Source organism: Amblyomma mixtum, chromosome 8 (assembly GCF_055824585.1).
Source record: "Amblyomma mixtum isolate Tamu chromosome 8, ASM5582458v1, whole genome shotgun sequence".
Taxonomy (NCBI): domain Eukaryota; kingdom Metazoa; phylum Arthropoda; class Arachnida; order Ixodida; family Ixodidae; genus Amblyomma; species Amblyomma mixtum.
The window spans coordinates 15,009,450-15,031,119 of NC_143019.1; the positions used below are offsets into that span (position 1 = coordinate 15,009,450).

General features: G+C 49.2%; 1 protein-coding gene across 2 annotated transcripts in view; it reads left to right on the plus strand.

Moving 5' to 3' along the window:
- The first annotated feature begins 1,140 nt into the window (after positions 1-1,140).
- LOC149331443 (hypoxia-inducible factor 1-alpha-like) overlaps positions 1,141-21,670 on the plus strand; it is a 217,076-nt gene continuing 196,546 nt past the window's right edge. The window contains exon 1 of one of the 2 annotated variants that reach the window (XM_089556580.1): positions 1,141-1,491. In XM_089556580.1, coding sequence (XP_089412706.1) covers positions 1,451-1,491 — 41 coding nt within the window. In that variant the 5' untranslated portion in view covers positions 1,141-1,450. The remainder of the gene's footprint in view (positions 1,492-21,670) is intronic. The other variant, XM_089556581.1, reaches the window with a different exon arrangement.

A 21,670-nucleotide genomic window follows, 5' to 3' on the forward strand; every position in this document is an offset into this window, starting at 1 on the left:
GCATACCACTGCTGACAATGTTATGCTGAAGAGAAGTCTATTTTAAAAATGATCGACAGTCTTCGGCGAATGAGTCACCCGCGCAGCGACGGCGGCGACGTCACTGCTCCTCGCGCATGCGCTGTATGGCCTTTCGGCAGCTCCGCGAAATGGCTCGGCAACTCACGTAGTGTTGCTTTCGCAACAAAATTTTTGGTCCGGCAAGAAGAGTTAGTGAATGAACACACACACACACACACACACACACACACACACACACACACACACACACACACACACACACACACACACACACACACACACACACACACACACACACACACACACACACACACACGCACGCACGCACGCACACACACACACACACACACACACACACACACACACACACACACACACACACACACACACACACACACACACACACACATATATATATATATATATGAGAGAAGCCAACAGCCACAGAAACTAAGGAGCACAGGGGATTTTTTTAATTATTTTATTTTTGTAGTGTTGATCAAGTAAGAATATTACTGAATATGTTGTCGCTTAAAGCTAATTGATTCGAAAAAGCAGAAGAAAAAACAACCACATGCAGCCGGTGGGATCCGAACCCACGACCTCCTAATTACGCGTCCGGTGGTATGCATGGTATGCATTGCAATATATATATATATATATATATATATATATATATATATATATATATATATATATATCGGAGCTAGCAAAGCTAGGGCGTATTCGTAATTTAATTCAGGCGGCTGGCGAGATCTGAATCGCACAAGCGCCTCAAATTTATTGGCGGCGTGAAAGCTCGAAGTCGTGAAAGCCTCTCGCCGGTGCTGTACCGGTGCCGTTGAAACAAGCGCCGCGCAAACCATAGAGTTAATATGGTGCAAACGGCTGTCTCACTGACGCACTGTTTTCTCGCAGCCTCTTCGGCTTTTTTTATCGGCCACGAACCGGCTCCAGTGCAGCAGGAACTAAGCGGACGCCAGAAACGAGCTCGCGCGCGCGTGATACGTATTTCAAAACCTGTTCACGTTTCCGTTGCTTCTCGTGGCGGCCGCCATGCGCCGCCACCGTCTAGAGTATTCCATGAGTGGAATCTTCTTACAGGTGGCGCGCCCTCGAGGAAAAAGAGGGATTACTTTCTGGCCGTGTGTTCCCCGATGGATGTCCGTGTGTAGTGTCGTCTGCGAAACCAACGGCGAATACCTGCGTGGTCAAGTGGTGATCGCGTTGTTTCCCATGTGAGTTCGGTGCCGGTTGCGTCGACCGACACCGTGTACCCGTTTTGATCTCGCGACGTGCCTCGTCAGTCGCCAACATTTGCCGAGTCGTGGCGATCCCGGAATCTGCATGCAATCCTCAGCAGTGTCCTGAGACTGCGTGCCTCTTCTTCGGCGATCGGCGGGCCCAGCTGAAGCGACCAGCCAGCGGGATGAGTGCTGCCAAAGCGGCCAGTGCTCCCAAGGAGCGACGGTAAGGCTGTCGAGCGTCTAACTAGGCCTAACAGCGGCTGCTAGTTGCTCGCATTCCGCGGCGAGATTTTTCGGGACACGACGTCGCTAGCCGCCGACGCCAGCGGCGCTTTGACGTTCCAGGCTCTCTGGTGTCGGCTGCCACTTCCTGGATAACTATACCACTGGCTGTCCCGACCAGCTGTTTGCGGAGTGTCTGCGCGCCGTCTGTTAGCGCGGACGGAGAGTCTGGGCCGTGCGTTTGCGCACCGCGTGTGACATAATCTGGGGGCCGGACGATCGGCTCGTCGGCTGTCGTCATGCGCTCAAGGCGAGCCACCGCTCCGCGCGCTCGCGACGGGTGATCGACTTCCGTGGGCCGGATTCAAGTGACTGCCTTCTTAGTAGAGTGCTTTATCGTTGCCAGGAGTTCGCCGTCTCCTGCTTGGACATGCAAATTAGCGATCTCAGCACTACTGTGGTGCGGTCGTCGGCCGACCGAATAGTGCCGAGCTTTCCCCAAGGACGTTCGCAATTCGAGACTGTTATACGTTGCTCTAGTTTCCTGCCCGTCTGGATGCTCGAGGGCTGCGCAATACCTCCCTCGAGCGGACTCGTCTCGAGACGGTCATCTTGCGACCCGTGGTTCGCGGTCTGTGTTCTCTGGGAATTCGAAGAGCGGCTCGAGGACGGAGGAAGCGGCGCGGATAACGGTTGCGTAAGCTTTTTCGCAGCCCTGGGCGCTGGGGGATTTTACGCGAGACGTCGTTATCTAGTGTCCTAGCGAACGTCCGTGGAGCCTAATAAACGATGCTGTTGTTAAACACAGCTTGGTCATTCTGCCAGCGCCCCATTCATTTGATATTTTATTTCTCCGCAGCACGACTTCGCTTCGCCGTTGCAAGCGATTGGCGGCGTATAGTGTGAAGTGTTCAGGTTGGAGATAACCGCTCGCCTAGGATACGAGACGGTCGAAATATCTTTTTTTTTTTCCTTTCCTGTGCTCTTATCGCGGGCAGAAATACGCGCAGTGACAGAATTTCCGTGGAGTACTGGTACGTACTTATTGCACTTAGTTTTTCCGCGGTTGTCTGACTCTCTTAACGAGTGCCAGCTAGGCGTCTAGACGCGCTCGTAACGTAACCTTGTGCCTCTCAAGCTGTGCGTGTGGACGTAGAGAATTTGCGCTGTGTGAATCCTCGCGTCGTCGAAGCAGCTGTGCTAGGTTATTGAACCCGTCTCCGCGAATCTCCTTGCGAGTAATTTCTTTCGATTTTCCAGATGGCCAGAGTTAATTGCCGTGATTCAAGTCTTGAGGCAGTTTAATGTTGTGCCATTAGGCAGTACTTTTTAACGCTCTTGAGTGATGACTATTGCTGCGGACATACCTCATAATTTATAACCATTAAAAAATATTCATGAAATGTGAGCACCAGACTAAGCATGTTTGTAACATCTGGACAATGTGGTGTCCCACCCTTGTGTCGCATTTCGTGTTATTACGTGACTAATTTTGTTATTTTTAATTAGGTAAAACATAATGGGAATAAAATTGCTGTCATCTGAAAATGTAGTGCTTGTCTGCAGGAGTAGGAGGTGAAATTCTTTACTACCGAGTGTTTTGAGTTCCATCTGATCGTCTACTACAAAAAAAGATAACAAATATGTGTGAACATCACTGTTGCAAGAATAAAATGTGGAACAAAAAGGACCAGTGGATTCAGGAAATATTGATTCATTATATGGTCATATATAAGGCCATGTATATATGGCCCCATTGCAGCTGTTGGAGGAGAACTGATGGCCAACAGAACTACTGATCGCACAAATACATTTTCTTCCTGTGCATTTCATTTCCAGCGTGCACATTTCTGATGTAATTCCAGAATCTCAATTTGCAAAGAAGCATAAAATTGTGAACAAAGCGTGTATAAACCTCGCTCCTTACCATATTCGACACCGAGCCTTGTAGCCTGTTAAGTATAGGGGTCTTCTCTTAATGCCTAAATGGCTAATAACTTTTGCAGGGAACTGTTGGCTTTCGCCATTGAGAGAGAGGTTATCATCGAAGTGGAAAGGGATGGCAGTGAGGATCACTTAATGAGCTTCTGTTCTGCCTTTGGTACTGCCTGCGGGTGGCGAAAGTCATATTTTCCGTCATATTTTTCCTTCCTTAGCACTTTTTGTGTTTCCTGTTTTTTCGTTAATGAAATCTGGTGGCTCGCTGCTGCTACGTGATTCTGTGAACAGCGTCTGAAGACTACTGAGGCTTAAATTGGTGATTTGGTAGCCAGTTACAGGACCTTGAGCTGGTGTAGACAATGCTTATAATTGCTTGCAGTCCAAAGCCCTAATGATAAATGGCATGGCTGGAGAGTAATGGGAGTGAAATTATTGTGCCTTCAAGGGCTTTTGCTTGAAAGGAGGCATAGTGAAGTCACTTATGGTGGGGTGCCAACTGTTTAGGCCTGCTTGAGTTGTGTGTGGTACCAACTGCGGTTGAGGCATTCATTGTAGCAGTACTGCAATGAAATGCCTTGTTGGGGGATAAACATAAGCTAGTCTTGAGTGATGGTACGAGTGCAATGGCTAGTTCAAAAAATCTCTGCCTCTCCCGTAACCGAGAGTAGAGTAAGCATGAAATGTTTACGGGCCTAATGTCATCTCGGTGGACACCCGAACCGCACCGTACAGGAAGGGAGGAACGCCACCACCCGTTCGGCGCGATGCCTTGCCATTTGAACGCAAGGTTTTTTGAGGAAAGGAAATGGCGCAGTAATTCTCTGCCATCTCGGTGGACACCCGAACCGCACCGTAAAGGAAGGGAGGAACGCCACCACCCGTTCGGCGCGATGCCTTGCCCTTTGAACGCAGCGCTTCTCCCCCGGGCCCCTGTGCGGATTTGCTTCGATGCGCGAAGCCCCTAAGAGATCACGTATGACAACGAAGTGTATCGTGGCATTTATGTGCTTTTTGAACGCGTTATTAGAAATCGGAAATTATAATTCCGTGCATTACAAACGCACAGCTCGACTGATATCTTGATAAACATTGAGAAGGCACTGGCAGCAGTTATTTTTTGTGACTCGTTTGGAGACCAACCGGCGCTTGCATGCCGGTCGCGTAGGAGGGCTTAGAGAGTCTCGTTAAATCTCGTTAAGTCTCGTACGGTGCCCGGATGTTCTCGTTTCAGAGCCCGGATGATGGCTCTCGGTCTCGGCGTGACGTCACCACACTGCCGACAACGGGAGCTAAAAGCATTTCATGCTTTAAAAAATGTTGATAAAAATGTACGGCTAAGCTTCTGTTTAGATGAGGCAGGTCTCCTGATGATAAAAACCGTGCAAGGATAGGCTAGAAAGTATTATGAACAGCTCTTAATGCCATAGTGGCTAAAATAATGTCTGTACTGGACTGTGACATAAGGCTCATAATCGGAATGATCTCGGAAGAGTTTAGAGTTGCTATGGTTATTTTATAAATGTGCACCACACTGGTGCTTTGGTGAGCGTCAAAGCGGTTACAACACGGACTTTGAACAACCTCATAGTTGACAGTTTCTAGTATTGATAATGACGACAGTACTGGGACTGTTCTAAGCACTCGTACTGTGCAAGCTGTAATGTCATTTTGTGAGACAAAAGGAAAATACAATTTTTAAGAATAACTGCGATAACTTTCTGGGTGCACTTCACAATTACATTAATTTGCAAAACATCTTCTCATAGTCATGTTGCATGTAATGCACAGCTTCTGACTAAAGCGAAGGCAAAAAAAAGTCAAATGTAAGGAAAGTGCACGCATGCACACTTTCTCTCTCTCCTTCTGGAAGCTGCTTAACTATCAACTGTAAATCACTTTCAGTTGTTCTGGTGTCTTGATGGATCTGATCAAACTCAAAGAAAGCTTTTATTGGTAAATTGCGAAACAAACTGTATAAACAAATTATTAAACAAGCATTTCATTTCCTTATGGAAAAACACTCAGGTGGAGAGTAAAGGTAGGCTCTAAGGGTGGGTTTTTCTGTTCCTGCAGTGATACAGGCCTTTCGTGTTTGTGGTTAGCATAGCAAGCAAGGAATTATGTTTACAACAGCTATTTACAAAGAGAGCATGCACTAAGTATTTTTATTGTGATGTATTAAGAATGAAACAGTGGAAGAAGCTGTAATGGAAGCTTCAGACTGGAAAGAAATCGGCCTCAGGCATGGGGGCAGTAAGAAATAGAAATACAAAATTCTGAGGTATTTTATCTCTATCCATATCAGAGAGTGTATTCGTCTAGCGAAATAGTTATTTGAAAAAATGACAAGGTCAGCATTATGCTCTTTTATGTGATTCTGTGATTCAGCACATGTACGATCACAATCAAAATATTACGGGATGCATGTTCTCGGAAAAAAGTTTATTGCAGCTCAACCTCGCTACCTAGTCACGTGGTATGGTCACCACTGGAGAGAGTTAGCACGTCCCCTTGTATCTTGATATATATCAGGGACTGGATCACATGACCGCGCCGAAATAAAATTTTTTCCGCAGACTCACGTCCTGTAAACTTCTGATCACCATAGTACTTTCTTGTGGGATCAGTTTCGGGGATCTTTTGGATACCACGCAATGTAAGATTGGGACCAAAGTGTTTGCTTTGTGCTGTTGACAGAACATGGCAGAATGAGATGGCTGTACTTTAGTTGATAATGGTAGTGATAGTTTACACTGATAGTTGTTGCTGGGGGTTTATTTGTGTCTGGGATGTGCCAGAAAGCACTGCCAAGAAAAAGAGCGGAGTCTCTTCAGAAGCCATTCCTGTCTCCACACTCCATGGATATGGAATGGCAGTAGTATCTGGTGTCCTGCAGTAGTTGTGTGATCTTTCTCTGAAGTATCCACTGATCATGTGTACCTAAGATGGAACATTAAGTGAACCAACGCTGGCCTGCAAACTAAATTTTGAGGAAAAATTGAGTACTGTGTCATGCTTTAGTATACGACTGTTACCGTCAGCTTTAGAACTTCCAGCTGACTCAGGACCACTGAATTACAAAGGCGTGTTACAAAGGCCCAGTGGTGTTCATTTTCCTGTCTGGATTCCTGACCCTTTCTTGCTTCTCTGCTTCACGTTGGTGTCTGTCGTCTTAGACTACACGTCTCATCCCTTGACATCCACTGTGTCACCTTATGACTGGTTATCCCTTCTATGTATTGCATATCCTGCCCAGAACTGCTTCTCCTTTTTCATTGCAGCTAGAATATCACAAAGTGACCATCATATATTCTTACACCTTACGTTTTCCTTTCCTTTACTTGTTATGCTCAACTCGATAGCCTTGGGATCATTGCAGTCTTTTTCATCAGACTCTTCACTCCTTTAGGCGGCTACTGGCAGAATACATTGGCTCTGTTCTTCTGAGTGGTGCCGTTAAATTAGATTCATCACTTATGTCTTCCAAATGTACTCCACACTGCCCTTATTCTTGTGAATTCTCTGTGAGCCAGGTTTACCACAACTCTTTGGTCCAGATGGGTGTACTGACGTAATTCCAATACTTTGCTGCATAACGTAAAGTTTAGTTCCACCTGGCAGTTCAGCATTTCCTTCATTGTCTGCCGCTTGATTTTACCATTATACTTTGCCTCACTCAAGTTTCAATATGTTTGCTGCCAATCCCCTGAATTGCTTATCAGGAGAGTGATGTCAGGAATTGGAGGTCGCTGGACACCTGTTACTTCTTCCCTGTCTAGACCTGTGGATACCTCCAGTAGTAGACATAAAGTGAACATGGAGATTGTGCCTTCCTGCTTAACACTATCCTTTGGCTATTTTCGAAGTACCATGGTTGCTTTGAGATCCCTGTGTATATTTCCTGGTGTATTTGCCTGCACGGCTGTTGGTGCTACCCCTGATTCACTCTTTGCTCATCTTGCTGGGTCCAGTGTGACTCTAGTGACCACTGTGTCAAGATTAGGTGAAGTTAGGTCAGCTTACTGGCCCTGAAGGTTGGGTGTGCGATCAGTAAGTGAAGAAGTCCATTTTAATGGAGAAGTAATCAATTTATTTTTAAGCTGAAATCTGTGCTTGAAAAAGCACACTTCCCATCTCCGCTCCTTTGAGGCGGTAAAATGTTGGCACGAACCAAACAGTGGAGCAACAGTCAACCTGCGAAATGTGTCCGAATATACGCTGCATCGCGTGCAGCTGTGTGTCAGTTCAGAGGCGTTTTGAAGTTGACACAGCTAACTTTGGAAACTTGTCAAAATACTGAGAGCTACAGGTGCTGTTTTTCCCTGTTTCTTTTTCTCTGTTAAAGTGTTTTGAGAAGAGCAATTTGCACTGCAATCCGCATGGCGGACCCGTTACCTTGGCAGCAGCGTACACATGCCAATTATGCCGCAAGGGTGAATGCACTACTCCGATGTCGGCCGAAGAAACTGAACCCACAGGACAGGCATTCTGTGCACTTTTCTATGGAGTCTCTGCTGTCCATGGGAGTACTCTGTACAGAGCTTCCGCCAGAGTCCTTCACTTCACACTTCAAACGAAGATATGCTAACTGGGACGAAAACACTTGGCGAATTCGTGACCATGTCTCTGGTTTCCCGCCCTGTAGTTCCCTCCTTGCCTCTGCAACTTTTTACTCGGATGCCGTGGAAAACCGAGATGAATGAAAACAACAACAGCAGCCGCTGATGGTTTATCTGATCTCTTGCCAAGACTGGTGCCTCTTTCCATTTTCTGATGCTTCCGCATAGTTCCAACCCGCCCACTCAATTTTGTGGGCAGCGCATCCTATCCTGCACAAACTGGACTGCATACTTGTTTATTTTTCTGCCTTCTCTTCCGCGATCCATTGCAGCCTTCCTCGCGCTATGTATCGTGAAAGTTGTTGGTGTATTTTTGTTTTTCTTTTTGCATGGGGGGCATCTAGGCTGGCTTTTAACTCGAAATGCATTTTTTTTCTCGCTCAGTTATAAGCAGTGTGAAAGGGAATAGCAGTTAATTAGGACAAATTCAATGATTGCTTTCGAAGTGTGAGTGAGACACATTTTTTATTCTGACCAGTTTACCAGTGGAGGCATGATTCCCTTGCTGTCTTTTGCTGCTAGCAAATTCTTTGCGTAAGTGAAGGTTTCCGCTAGGTTGCTGGGTGCAACCAAAGCGTTCTCATATTGCCGGTGTACTGGTACGTACTTGCATGTTGCACTGCAGCGTTGGGCGATTTTGCAGCACTACTGCACCGACGTACAGCCTTGAGCAGGTTTGTTTGCAGCACGGGAGCTGTGTGCTACGTTTCCCAGCTAAAATAAAAGTAGAAATTATTCCCCAGCTGTTTTTTTTGGTTGCCCGGTGCTTGTGCCTTTGTCATTAGTGTACGGCTATACGGTGCCGCTTGAACGCAAGCATTCTCCGTGAATACCTCTGCCTGCTTTAAAATTTCGCCCTGCTAGGCACTGCTGGAGCGCTCTAGATGAGTTTGCTCACATCTGTATGCAAGCTGAAAAGTCGAAACCAATGGGATTGTAGTCCTTGATTGAGCATAGCTTCTTCAGAGAGACTGCGCAGCACCGTTTCCGATCATTAGAGACTTTTAGAATTGGGGCTGCCACTGCGCATGCGCGGGCCTATAACCCGAGGGATATTGTTCTGAGCATGCGCACTGCACCCCGCTATTTCCCTTCTCTCTCTAACCGATAGGGGACCCCCTGGAGCGCCGGGCAGCTTGCGAGTGGACGCTTCCCGTGGAGAAGGCGGTGAATTCACAGCGAGTCTATGCATTGGGGATTCGAACCCTGTACCTGCCGCGTATACGAAGTACATGCCGGTACCGTCGCAGCGATGGCCTATCTCGTTTCGGAGAAGGCGGAAGCAGAAATGAGTGAGCGAATGAAAAAAAAAAGAAAGAAAAGGAGGCCATGTTCTGGAGCGGAAGCGGGCATGTCGTTAACCCTCGAGCAACAGGACGTGTGCTGTAACTATAACGAGCCAGTCTGGTGGTTTAATCAACCGGGCACGCATATACTATGCGTGTATCCTCCGCTCTGTATGTGGCGTGCTTTTTCTGCAAAGATCCGCGCCGCCCAGCGACGACCGTGCCCAAATCGCTGACGCCGCTCTAGAGCCCGGTTGTTGATCTCGGAAGGCTCACCGTTTTTTTTTTTGTTTTGTTGTCTTTTCATTGCTTTAATCGTGAGCGCAGGTCTACCGATTTTCTAGACACGTAATCGTCCCGGTTTGCAGCGGAGACGATCCTCTTCTTCAAAGTGCATCGCGCCTTCCTACTTAGGCGTCCCCATCGTGTGTATACACTCTCAACAGAAAAGAGTAAAGCGGGAGTAATCAGTCCGCTAGGGGACTACCTTTTATAAAAGGGAGTTCTAAACAGAACTACGCTCTAAACAGAAAAGAATAAAAAGGGAGTAAATACTCTAGCGCACACCCTGTAAAAGAAGAGAGCGCCGGAGGTCAACTTATTCCCTTTTTACTCCCATATAGGTGTATTCGTCTCTAGAGTGTAGCGGACAACTTTCTTCCTTTTTACTCCCATACAGGCGTACTCCTGTTAAGAGTATACATTCATCCATACTTATGTGAAGTCTGGCGAACAGCGTCTCGTTAATATAGGGAACAAGGTGCACAGATCAGGGCTCCCATTTAGGATACCGTCGTTGTTGTCGCGGCTGAAAGCAGGATGAAAAGGAAATTGCGCGGGCCTGCCCACTGGCTCGAGCTGAGCCACAACCGCTGCCACGTGCAGATAGAGGAGAGTTTAAAGATGCGAGAGGAAAGATCGAAAGAACAGACGCGCGTCTCAACAACCGCAGAAGCGAGACGCCGGCTGCCCCTTTACGGTACCTCCGGGGGTGCTAGTGTTACAAGGGCCGCGAGCTCCAGAATCTTGGGCAAGAGCTCATATTTTCTGCTCGGCGTTGGCAGCAGCTAGCTAGCTGTTCTTTTTCCCAAAGGCAATCAAGGTCGAGGGGAAAGCCCATTTCATGACGTTCACGGCTGACGATGCGAGACGAGACGCAGTTTTCGTGCATACATGATATGATATGCGTGGCTCTGTTCCAGCGATGAACCCGAGAACAGGTGGCACAGGAAGAGCTCTGCCTGTTCAAGATTACCGAACCGAAGAGCCGCGTTCGGAGATGGGGACGCTTTGCATGCGTCGACATCTGTCTTCGTGGAAGAGCGTTGTCGGAGTACGAGACACAAGCCCGGTACAGCACCTTGTGGGACGCTGTCCCGTCGCGCAGAAGCGATGAATACTTGCTCAGGGTCGCGGGCTTGCGGCGGTGTAAGGTATACTACGTGAACGGGTAGGCCACGTACGTCGGTGCCGATGTAATTTACGGCGAAGTGCAGCGGAGAGTTGCCCCCAAAGGCACCGCCCGCGGGTGAGCGGAGTGGGACCGACTCGTTTAGAAAGGGTAGCGCGCGGTCGGTGCGGTGAAGCTTCGTGGTCGGTGGCGCGGTAGTTGCGTTAAAGAGGTCTATACAGTATAAAACGATGACGTTCATATAGCTCGCTTCATTTAAGTTGAACCTCGTTATAACGAGGTTGAAGTAGGGGCCCGGCGATTACTTCGTTATAACCGTAGCTTCGTTATAGCCCGTTTTGACGGAGCTTCCAAGGGGAATCGTCATTCCTTCGTTATAGCCACTATTTCGTTATAAACCGTTTTGTTATGACGAGGTTCGACTGAATTTAATTTTTTTTTCTTCACGCGTATTTTGTGATATTAGACGTGAATAACCGCACCTACATTGGACGGCAGACGGAGAGAGAGAAAGCAATGCTGTTGTGTCCTTCTGCCGTCCGCATTGTTGCATACGTTCTGTCGTCCTGCGTTGTTGCTGTTCATCGCGTCTGTTATGTCTCACCAACTGTGCCTACAGTCGCCTCCCCTGAATTTGCGTATTCAGCGTTACCTGCGTCTAGATTCCTTACTCTGCTGCCTGTTCTCAACGTGCTTGGTGGCTTGGCTGGCCGTTTTGGTGTAATTCACCGTAACACTTGTCGTTTGGCGCTATGGTCGGATACAACTCAAGAACGAAGCGGATTTTCCCCGTCAAAGGACCCCTTTCCAGCCAATGGCGTCGGCCGATGCTCATGCCCCTGCTAGCGTGACAATGCAGGGAGTGGCACACGGAAGGGGAAAATCCCCTCCCTGCATTGTGGCGCTAGCAGGTTCATGAAAATCGGCCGACGCCATTGGCTGGAAAGGGGTCCTTTGACCGGGAAATGCCGCTTCGTTCTTGAGTTCTACCTGCCTATAGGGGCTTTTTTTTTTGTTAACGACATATATATATCAAAGAAGACGGGTCGCGATTCACCTCCCCAGAGAAAGTCCTCTGTACAGCTAGTGTTGTAAAAAAAAAGCACCATCAATGATAGAGCTGTCATCATTGTCAGTGAGATGGTGGTTTTACAGCTGTAGATAGTGGCCAGAAAGAGAGAATTCGCCAACTCGTATACGGAGGAGATACTGAGTGCTTGAATCGCGCGACAGCCCGATAATCTGCAGCCCGGTCTTATTTCTTGATGGACGCACAAGCGTGTACGTCTCGGGCGACCTCCGGTGGCTTGGCTTTTCCCGACCGAGAAACGCTCGCAAAATGCGCTACGCGACGACTTCCACGCATGAGTACTGTTCTCACTCGCTCGCAGGCCGACCGCCTGTATGGCGGGACAGTTGTCTCAAACACGCAGCCCCACGAGGCCCTTTCTTGTGTCAGCCTGCAGGCCATATTGATTTCATCTTTTGTACCTAATGCGCCATGCAAGTGGTTTCATTTTTTACGCGTTTGCCCAGCCGCGGTGGTTCAGTGGTTATGGCGCTCGGCTGCTGGCCCGAAAGACGCGGGTTCGATCCTGGCCGTGGCAGCCGAATTTCGATGGAGGCGAAATTCTAGAGGCCCGTGTACTGTGCGATGTCAGTGCACGTGAATGAATCCCAGGCGGTCGAAATTTCCGGAGCCCTTCACTACGGAGTCCCTCATAGCCTGAGTCGATTTGGGAAGTTAAACCCCGATAAACCAAACCATTTTTTACGCGTTAGCGTATGCAGCTCGTTTGGTCGAAAAGCCGTCGGCGTGATAGTACTGCGCGTCGGAAATATTCGGGGCTGTGTAAAAAGCGTCGGAGGACGCCTGTGCCGCGCTTATGAGTTTTCGTCTTTATCCCTTCCCCTATACGGCGTGGTTCAGGTGTCCAGAAACCATTTTTCATTTTCAAAATAACCGCAAGAAAACTGTACCAAGGCTAATCAAATATGAATCAAATCAATCTCTTTATGTTTCATCCGTACTGCACCTTTGTATTGGTGTTCATACTGTGACGCCAGCTGGTCGATCACCGTCTCTTACTTGCAAGTCAGCGAGTGTATACATACATACTTTGTGTACATACATGCTTTCTGTGCACGCGCAGAATGGTGACCTCCGCTATCCATTGAATAGTCTTCGAATCACCCTTTGGTGAGCTACGTCCGAGACCGCAGAAGAAAAAAAAAAGTCATTGGAGGCAGGACGCGGCTTCTATGGTCACTCCCCCCTTTTTTCCTCCTCTCCCTTTTCTGGGTACTGACCCGCAGAAGACAGAGATGTGCCAATGCGGTCCGCGTGGCTAGATGAGCCGAGTCCGCTGTTCTTCGGCATAGGCATGTAAAGTAGTCCGCGAGTAAAGAATGGTGTAGTCGGATACAACTGAAGAACGAAGTGGCAGACGTCCCTTCTTAACACTGCACTCTTCTTAACAGAGCGCTCTGCCGTATCCGCAGTACGCGGACCGTCCTGCAGACCTTTCGGCTGTGCCGGCCTTGTCATTTACCCGAAAGACTAGCGCTCCCGGGTGGCGGTCGGTGCTGCGTGTGCTACAGAGCTCTGCCGGTCAGCTGAGCCAGCCAGCCAGCTGACTGGCAGGCATCTCTCGTCGCCGTACTTCCGCCCCGTCCTTTCCCCTTCGTGGCGCACAATGGACTGTCGTCAAGACGCTCGCCACACTGTGAATGAGCTCACATTGCTTCGGCCTTGGGCGTGGTACTATGCGGCACTGACGTTGTCTGAAGAGCCGCGACTTTCGCCCTTGAAGCGAGCTGTGGCATCTGCGGAGCCTCAGGAATGTTGCTATGGTTGTGGCAACCGTGTTGGAGGAACTAGGGGGTATTAAAAGGGACGTCATAGCGCTTAGTGAGGTTAAAAGGACAGATGAAGCGTGAGGAAAGATAACCGCTGGTCCTTAAGGGTAACGGAGTGGATTCCAAGAGAAGGCAAGCGTAGCAGGGGGACGCAGAAAGTTAGGAGGGCGGGTGAGATTAAGAAGATTGCGGGGATACGGTAGCCGCAACTGGCAAAGGACAGGGTTAATTGGAGATACATGGGAGAGGCCTTTGCCCTGCAGTGGGAGTAGGCTGATGATGTCAGCCGCCGCAATGGCTTGGCGAAAGTAGGACATTTTCCGCTCCTGCACTCAAGTCCGTGGTTTGATTCCTGGCTGTGGCGGACGTTTTCATGGAGGCGAAATGCGAAGATGCCTGTGTGGATGAGGTTCCGATGCAAGCTAAAATTTTGTCAAAGAATCCACATGTGACGTATCTGAATGCTCTGAATGCTGAATTGGTTATGAACGCTTACCTTCTGTGGGACTTTCCAGGGCTTCACCTGTAAGTGAAACCGTAGGGTTAGGCATTAATGCTCAACAGAGACACATTCAGAGCGTGTACGCTGTGAGGAAGTGTAACGTGCGAGATATAGATAGCTACCAGAGAAGCCCATGCATAAAGTTATCTTTCGGTCTAGCGAGGCTCCCATAGCAACCCATGTTGTTGTTGCCTCAGTAGAAATAGCTCATATCCGTGGCGTTGGATTGGCCAGGGTTTGGCGGAGACCCAAACAATAGATGAATAGATTGGCCGCGTTTTCGTGCAGACCCAGACAATAGACGCGTACTATACCCGTGCGGTGAGTCAGTTCGAAAGGCATTGGATTAAAGGTCTGCAGTAACTTAGTAAATGCATTGTGTCGAATTTATCATCTTCGTCTGCTGTTTCCTTTTCTTCATTCAGGCCGACAAGGAACACAAGTATGTAGATAACATTGTATTCAACCTTCCTCGTGATAAAACAACGCAAAAGACGACGGACGTCCCGCGTTCTCCTTTTGCTGGTCCGTCGTCATTTGCGCTGTTTTATTATGAATCCACACCAACTAGCCCGACTCAACGTGTTAGCCGCTTAACCTTCCTGCTCTTTTTCTTCCAGACGCAGTTGAATGACCTTGTAATGCTATATCGAGGTCACGCCGGACATGAGAGAAGCCGCACATGTTTGCCACCGTAAATGCTAAGCATTTAAAAATCCACCAATTCGTTTGTTTGTTTGTTTGTTTCCCCCACCGTGAGGAGGTTCTTTGCGGGCGAATCAGTGGCGCACCGAGGTATCTCCGCGGGCTCTCCTCTTGGGCCGTCCAGATCGTTGGCCCCGGTGTTCGCAGGGCGTGACCCGCCGGTGGCATATCCGTGCAACATGTGAAAGCGCTGCTCCCCTTGGCCCCGCCGTAAGTTGGCCGTGGATCTCACCGCAGGGAGCGGCGGCGCAGCCGGTGTGTGGAGGGGCAGCAGCGGGCGCGTTATTGCGCTTGGAGGCCGCTCCCCGGGGCGCAGGGAGAGGAATTCGCGTCGGACTACGGCATGGTCAGGGACGCGAGCGGCGTTCGCCCGCTGCCTCGTGATGCAACGGGAGGGTGTCGCGCATTGTTTGCGCCGGGCCTCCTCCTCATGCGAGGAGAGAGTCGCGAGCGATTCACGCCGGTCGCCGCCTCCAAGGCAAGCGGCCGGCGAACTGCCCCTTAGCGACGCGCTTGTCCTTCCAGCGCATGGCGCAGTCCGCCGAGGTCCTCGAAGGTTCTGCGCACCGCCCGCGGCGGTGCATGTGGCGGCGTTGCCTCCGCGGAGCTGCTTCTGGAAGGGCGGGACTGGTGACGGTTCGAAACTGTGCGTTAGTTCTCGCTTCGAGGGTGCTGTATTCTCATTGCCGTTTGTCCCGTGAGATTGCAGTCCGAGCAACACAGGTAATCGGCCCAATGTAGGCCCAATATTGGAAATGTGCTGGCAGAGACCGGTCCTACAAAGGACTAGTGTAAATCCATCCATTTGCAATATTGGGCCGATTATCTGTGCTGCTTCGCTGGTTTCTTTCCCCCCAAGTCAATATCGGCCCAATATTAGAAATGTCCCTTACAAAAAAAGCTTTAGGTAGTCTATAGAGTGTCTGTAGACTTCTGTCTATAAAGCCTATAGACTGTCTATCGACAAAAGCCTACAGGTAATACAAATGCCATAGACAATCTATAGACAATAGATTTATGGCCATACACTTTTAGTAGACTTTTGTCTATAGACGGTCTATAGACTATGAATAGACAAAAAGCAATATCTATAGGAAGTCAATAGAGTCATGAAAGAAGTCTATAGACTGTCTATAGTCCATTTTTATAAGGGTATTGGCAAAGGTCGGTCCTACAAAGGACCAGTGTAAATCCATCCATTTGCAATATTGGGCCGATTATCTGTGCTGCTTGGCTGGTTTCTTTTCCCCCCACGTGTTAGCTGCGCGAAGTACAGTTTGGTTCAATAGTCTTCAATCCACGGCGCTTCCGTTAGAACCTTGTAATGTAGCTGGCCGTTTGTTCCTTTAAAATCTTTTTTCTACCTATAGCGATATCAGTGTGAAGTAAAGCCTTGGTGGAAAGTGTTCCGGCTGGAGGGTTTCGTTTACAGCCGTGCATTTTGGCAGTTACGCCACACCCGAAGTCGTAAACCTCCGGAAGGTGAAGAGGACTGATGTCCTCACTGTCCCCTCTGGGCCTTTTGATTCAGAGATGTCGTAAGTGCCCTACTGTATGCTGTTCAGAAGCGAACCCTATGGCCTGAATACTTTTGACAAAGGCTGTACATGCTCGCAGTGAACATAAACGGGATCGGCGTCATAGTGAGTTCTGATTGAAGGCTCTCGCGTTCGGCGCTCCCATGTGCGGTTGGTCACCCGTACTAAGCTTTCTTTATTGGACAGACCATAGACGTTTTATAGACGGCCTGTAGACTTTCTGTTGTATGGAGGGGATGGGCGCGCTGCAGTTGCACTCATTCGCCTTTAGGAGTTCCTCCTTTCTGCGGATGACAGTGAGGGGATCCGCCGCCGTAGCGAAGGTTCGAAGCGTAGAACGGCATACGGCTCTCTTCAACCAGAGCACGTGGGAGGTCTCCGTTGGCTTGGCAGCGGAGCAGCAAAGGTGATATACGGCTGGCCGGAGGCGCTTTGGCTAATGCGAGTGTTTTTTTTTTTTTTTCGTTTCAAATCTGATTGCTAGCTCGCCTGTAGTTGCACGTTGTGTCGGCGTATCAAAGGCTGTGCAGGTGTCCGTCCGTAGGCACAGCGTCGACGCGATGCGTGCCTTCGCGTAAAGACCGTCTGAAGCGGCATGAAGCTGGGCATTTTAAAATTTATCCTCTGAACCGCTCCCGTCCACCACTCTCGCTCATACGCTCACCTCTGTTGAGAAGGAAAAAAAGAAATGCGTAACTCATGGCAACCTCGATGTTCGCTTTCCACTCCGTGACAAGAAACAAAAAGGTGTTTCGTTGTTCGTCCCTCAACTCCCCCCCCGTGCGATTATTCCTCTACACAGTGCCGACTTTTCCACGCTATAAGTTGCTGCAGGTTTACCCTTTTGATCAAGAGACAGGCAGAAGGCAGAGCGGTTCAGTGAACGAACGCCGTTTAAATGACATCCTAGTCAAAACCAAGAGGGACTGTAGAAGCATATAGCAGGCATTGTCCGAGTGTTTCTTTCCACTTCAGGTTCGTTTACGCCGCATAGGCATAGTGTCGCTCTCATCGTCGCAATCTCGGTGACAGCAGATGGCGTGAGCGTTGTAGCTTATACCGGCCGAGGGGAGCGGCGCGCATCGTCTGATGCCGCGTTTACATGAGTGCGACAGAATGCTTCTTGAGTCGATTGTTTCGAGTGAAAGGGCAGGTTTTGAGAACGAAAGGCGCGATTCGTCCTCTCCTCTCCACCTCGATGTTTTTTGCTTTTTCCTTCAAAAATTGGACTGGAGTCGACTTATGTCGCATTCATGTAAACGCGACTTGAGTGTCGGTCGCATCGTGCTTGGGCTTTCTTTGCTGCTTCGCCTTCACTGCGTTAGAGAACAACATTCATTCTAACGAACAGTTACAACAGCGACGGTGACACTCGGAGACATCGCCGTTTCAACATGAGCCACATTTACATGAATGCGACAGAAGTCGATTCAAGTCCACTTTTTTCAGGAAAGGGCAAAAACATTGGGGGACGGAGTAGAGCACGAGTGGCATCTTTCCTTCTCAAAACCTGCTCATTCTCTTGAAAAATCGACTCAAGCCGCATTCTGTCGCATTCATGTAAACGCGACTTGAGTGTCGGTCGCGTCGTGCGTGGGCTATCTTTGCTCCTTCTCCTCCACTGCGTTAGAGAACAATAATCATTCTAACGAACACTTACAACAGCGACGGTGACACTCGACAGGCCATCGCCGTATCATCGTAAGCCACATTTACATGAATGCGACAGAAGTCGATTCGAGTCCACTTTTTTTTCAGGAAAGGGCAAAAACATTGGGGGACGGAGTAGAGCACGAGTCGCATCTTTCCTTCTCAAAACCCACTCATATTCTGTAAAAATCGACTCAAGACGCATTCTGTCGCATTCATGTAAACGCGGCTATCGGCTGCAAACGCTTCAGAGGACCTGGGTTATACGGTTTGTAGGATGTGGTATAGCGTGGTGTAATATGTTATGGCGTGGTATATAGACGCATGTTGCATAATCATCGTGTAGTTTCCGTGTCGTAGTGTGCGAACGGCTCGCATGCTTGGCCATGCTTTTCTCCCAATCTTCGGCAGTCCGGGGGCATTGACCATTTCTATATAGGTCGTACACGAGGCGGCCTTTTTTTTCTTTCCATTTTTTCATCGCATGTATTATGCACTGTCATGGCGGCTCGAAATTGTTCTTTTAGCTTTTTATCAATGCAAAGCTTGCCCAAGTTCTGCTCCGGCGAAAAAAAAAAAAAGGTTTCACAACTCGCCTCTCGTGTTTTTATCAGTGAACAAGCGGAATTCAGTGGCCTTTTTGAAGTGTAGCCGCGATAACAGAGCGATCCTCGTTTCGCTCCGCGTTACGAACCCTCATCAGACAGTGACATCACTGCGGCAACCTTTCGCGCAGATTATTCCTATGTCCATTATACTATATGCCTCATGTAAATGCCCGATTTACTGGTTTCTTTTTGTTCTAAATTTTGTCCGGGTTATCTTTCTTTCAGTGGCTGAAGAGTGTAGCATCGTGGTCATTCGTGTCTGTTGTGTTTTCTTTTTTTTTTCGGCGGATCTGTTCGTATCGGACTTTTATCGCATACTTCGTGTACACGTCTTTCTTTTTGAACGTTTTGCGGAAATGTATCGCGTTTATTAATGACTGTGTGTTATACCCTCTTCTGGAGGGCCTTTAGGGGTAACGTGAATGAATAAGTAAATTAATAAATAAATGCAGTGCTCGCCGTGTTGATGTATTAGCAATTTGTAGCCGGCCATGTTTTCGAACACCCCCCCCCCCCCTCCCCCTAATTCAGTTTTTAAAAAACAGCAATACTGGCGCCGATACAAGCAGTTTCATCTTGTAGCAGAGGAGTAATAACTCCCTTATTTCGAATCTACTCCACCTTCCTTGGGGGGTTCCCCTCAAACATTTGAACCACAGTTTCATCTCTCGAGCGTAGAATTCAGATTTTATGAGGTTCAGTACGGAAAGGCTCATGTTGGTCTTAAAATGGGCACCCGTGCGACACGTATACTCCAGTTGAAACTACCTACGGGAATGGAAAGGAAAGAGAGAGAGAAAAACAGGCTTAGACATGCAGGGCAGGTGTTATACGGAATGATCTGCGCATGTGTATAGCTCGGCCGGCGAAGGCGACTGTGCAGCAGTCTGTGCCTCGAATCCAACCTGCGTTCCGTCTTAATGAGAGAGCATTATATGGCTCTGTCGGGCTAGCGAAAAGTGTCCGCAAATTTGTCCGCACGATTACGTCGTTCTCTGAAGAGAAATGTGTGAAAGTGTGGTTTATGGTTCATGGTTTATGGGGTTTAACGTCCCAAAGCGACTCAGGCTATGAGAGACGCCGTAGTGAAGGGCTCCGGAAATTTCGAGTGTGATTGTGACAGATGGTGTGTGATAAAACGTTGCCGTGGGAAAAATTTGGTTGACGAGGTGAAATTAGTTAACCGCCGCGGTGGCTCAGTTGTTGAGCGCTCGTCCACCGAGCCGGAGTTCCCGGGTTCGAACCCGACCACGGCGGCCGCGTTTCGATGGACGTGAAACGTAAAATGTGCCCTTCTGCTGTGCGACGTCAGTGCACGTTAAAGATTCCCAGGTGGTTGAAATCATTCCGGAGCCCTCCACTACGGCACCTCTTTCTTCCTTCCTTCTATCACTCCCTCCTTTGTCCCTTCCCTTACGGCGCGGTTCAGGTGTCCGCCGAGATGTGTGAGACAGATACTGCGCCATTTCCTTTCCTGAAAAAACAATTTTCAATTTTGTAATTAGTTAATTAATCAAACGTGAAAAAACGCGAAAAAATAGACGTCAAAATAGCCATGGACGTCGATATAGTACATGGACGTCAGAACAGCCACTGACGTCGATATAGTATGTGGACGTTTTGCTTTCGCATTGCTCCACTGCGGGTCGACGCGGTAATGTTTTTTTTGTTTTCTTTTCTTTTCCCGGGAAAAGGTCGTTCTTCGACGCGTCGTTTCTCCGGAGGCGCGGAGACGTTGCTCGCGACTTCATCCGGGGAAGGGAGGCAGTCGCATTTGCGTCACCGCGGTATATAAGGTCTCGGAGGAGACGCATACAGGGAACGGATATTGCGCCGTCTGGCACGGAGGACATTTTTTTTTCTCGCGCGCGCTTTTGCTTCGCAATGCCTCGTTGATGGACTTGGGCGCGACGTAGTGCGTTATGCATATGTGCGCGACCGCTTGCCGGGCGACGGATGCATGAATAATTGCAAAGCCCGGCAACACGACGTCGTTCTCAGGCGCGCATACCTAGAGGGCGTGCCTGCGACCGATAGAGTGCGCTGGTCGCGTAATACTCTATTCATCTTTTGCCGCGCGTTGGTTAAGGGGCAGGATCTCGGAGAACTTGCCGCGGCACTTCTAAGCCGCTGCAAGCCCTGACTCACCGCTCTCTACCTCGAAAGCTACGGCGTGTGTGAGCTTTGCTTCTGTATAGGCTCGGAATTCGAACTTCGTCCGGTCGTGCAGCTCAGCTGGTTATACTGTATGTACTGCAGAGCCGAAAGGGCGCGGGAAGACACGGAGGAATGCCACGTGCTGTTCAGTCGTCTCTGCTTATAGTGCATGGAATGCATGTCTGGCACTGAACGCCGAGGGAAGGGCAGCGTGTTTAATTAGTCGCCCCACAGAGGGCGTCGTGTGGCTCTGACCTGTGAAGTCACTGGAACTCCAGTGACTTCCAGTGACCTTAATGGAGTTCCGGTGACTCCACTGCCCTATAACTGTCCCGCCTCGCCGCGTGATGTAGGAGGAGGCCTTTGTTTCTTTTTTTTTTTGTGGGGGGGGGGGGGGGGAGCCTGCGCTCATCTACATTTTTACGCGTGCACACCCAGTCAGCCAACCAGCTGCCCCACTCCGCCCCCTGTTCCCCTTATGCGTGTGCCGGAATCGCGCCGATTTCTTCGTACAGCCAAGTACTCGTACGTCACCCGCATGTATTACGCAAGTCCTTTTAATGGCATAGGCTGCGAAATTGTTGCTTGGGCATTATTCACTTTTCTAATCCCGGCGCGCTGATTCTGGGTCCGAAATTAGGACTGGGTCCGAAATTAGGACTGGGTTCGCGTAGGGCTGGGTTCGCGTAGGGCTGGGTTCGCATAGGGCTCTAGGTTCGCGTAGGGCTGGGTTCGCATAGGGCTCTAGGTTCGCGTAGGGCTGAGTTCGCATAGGGCTCTAGGTTCGCGTAGGGCTGGGTTCGCAGACGTCGCGTCACGTGCGGCAAGAAATTGCTTAAGACTGCCGAGAGTTCACAGAAATTCGCCTCCGATAGCTTCCGCTGTATATAGATGGCGCCTTCAT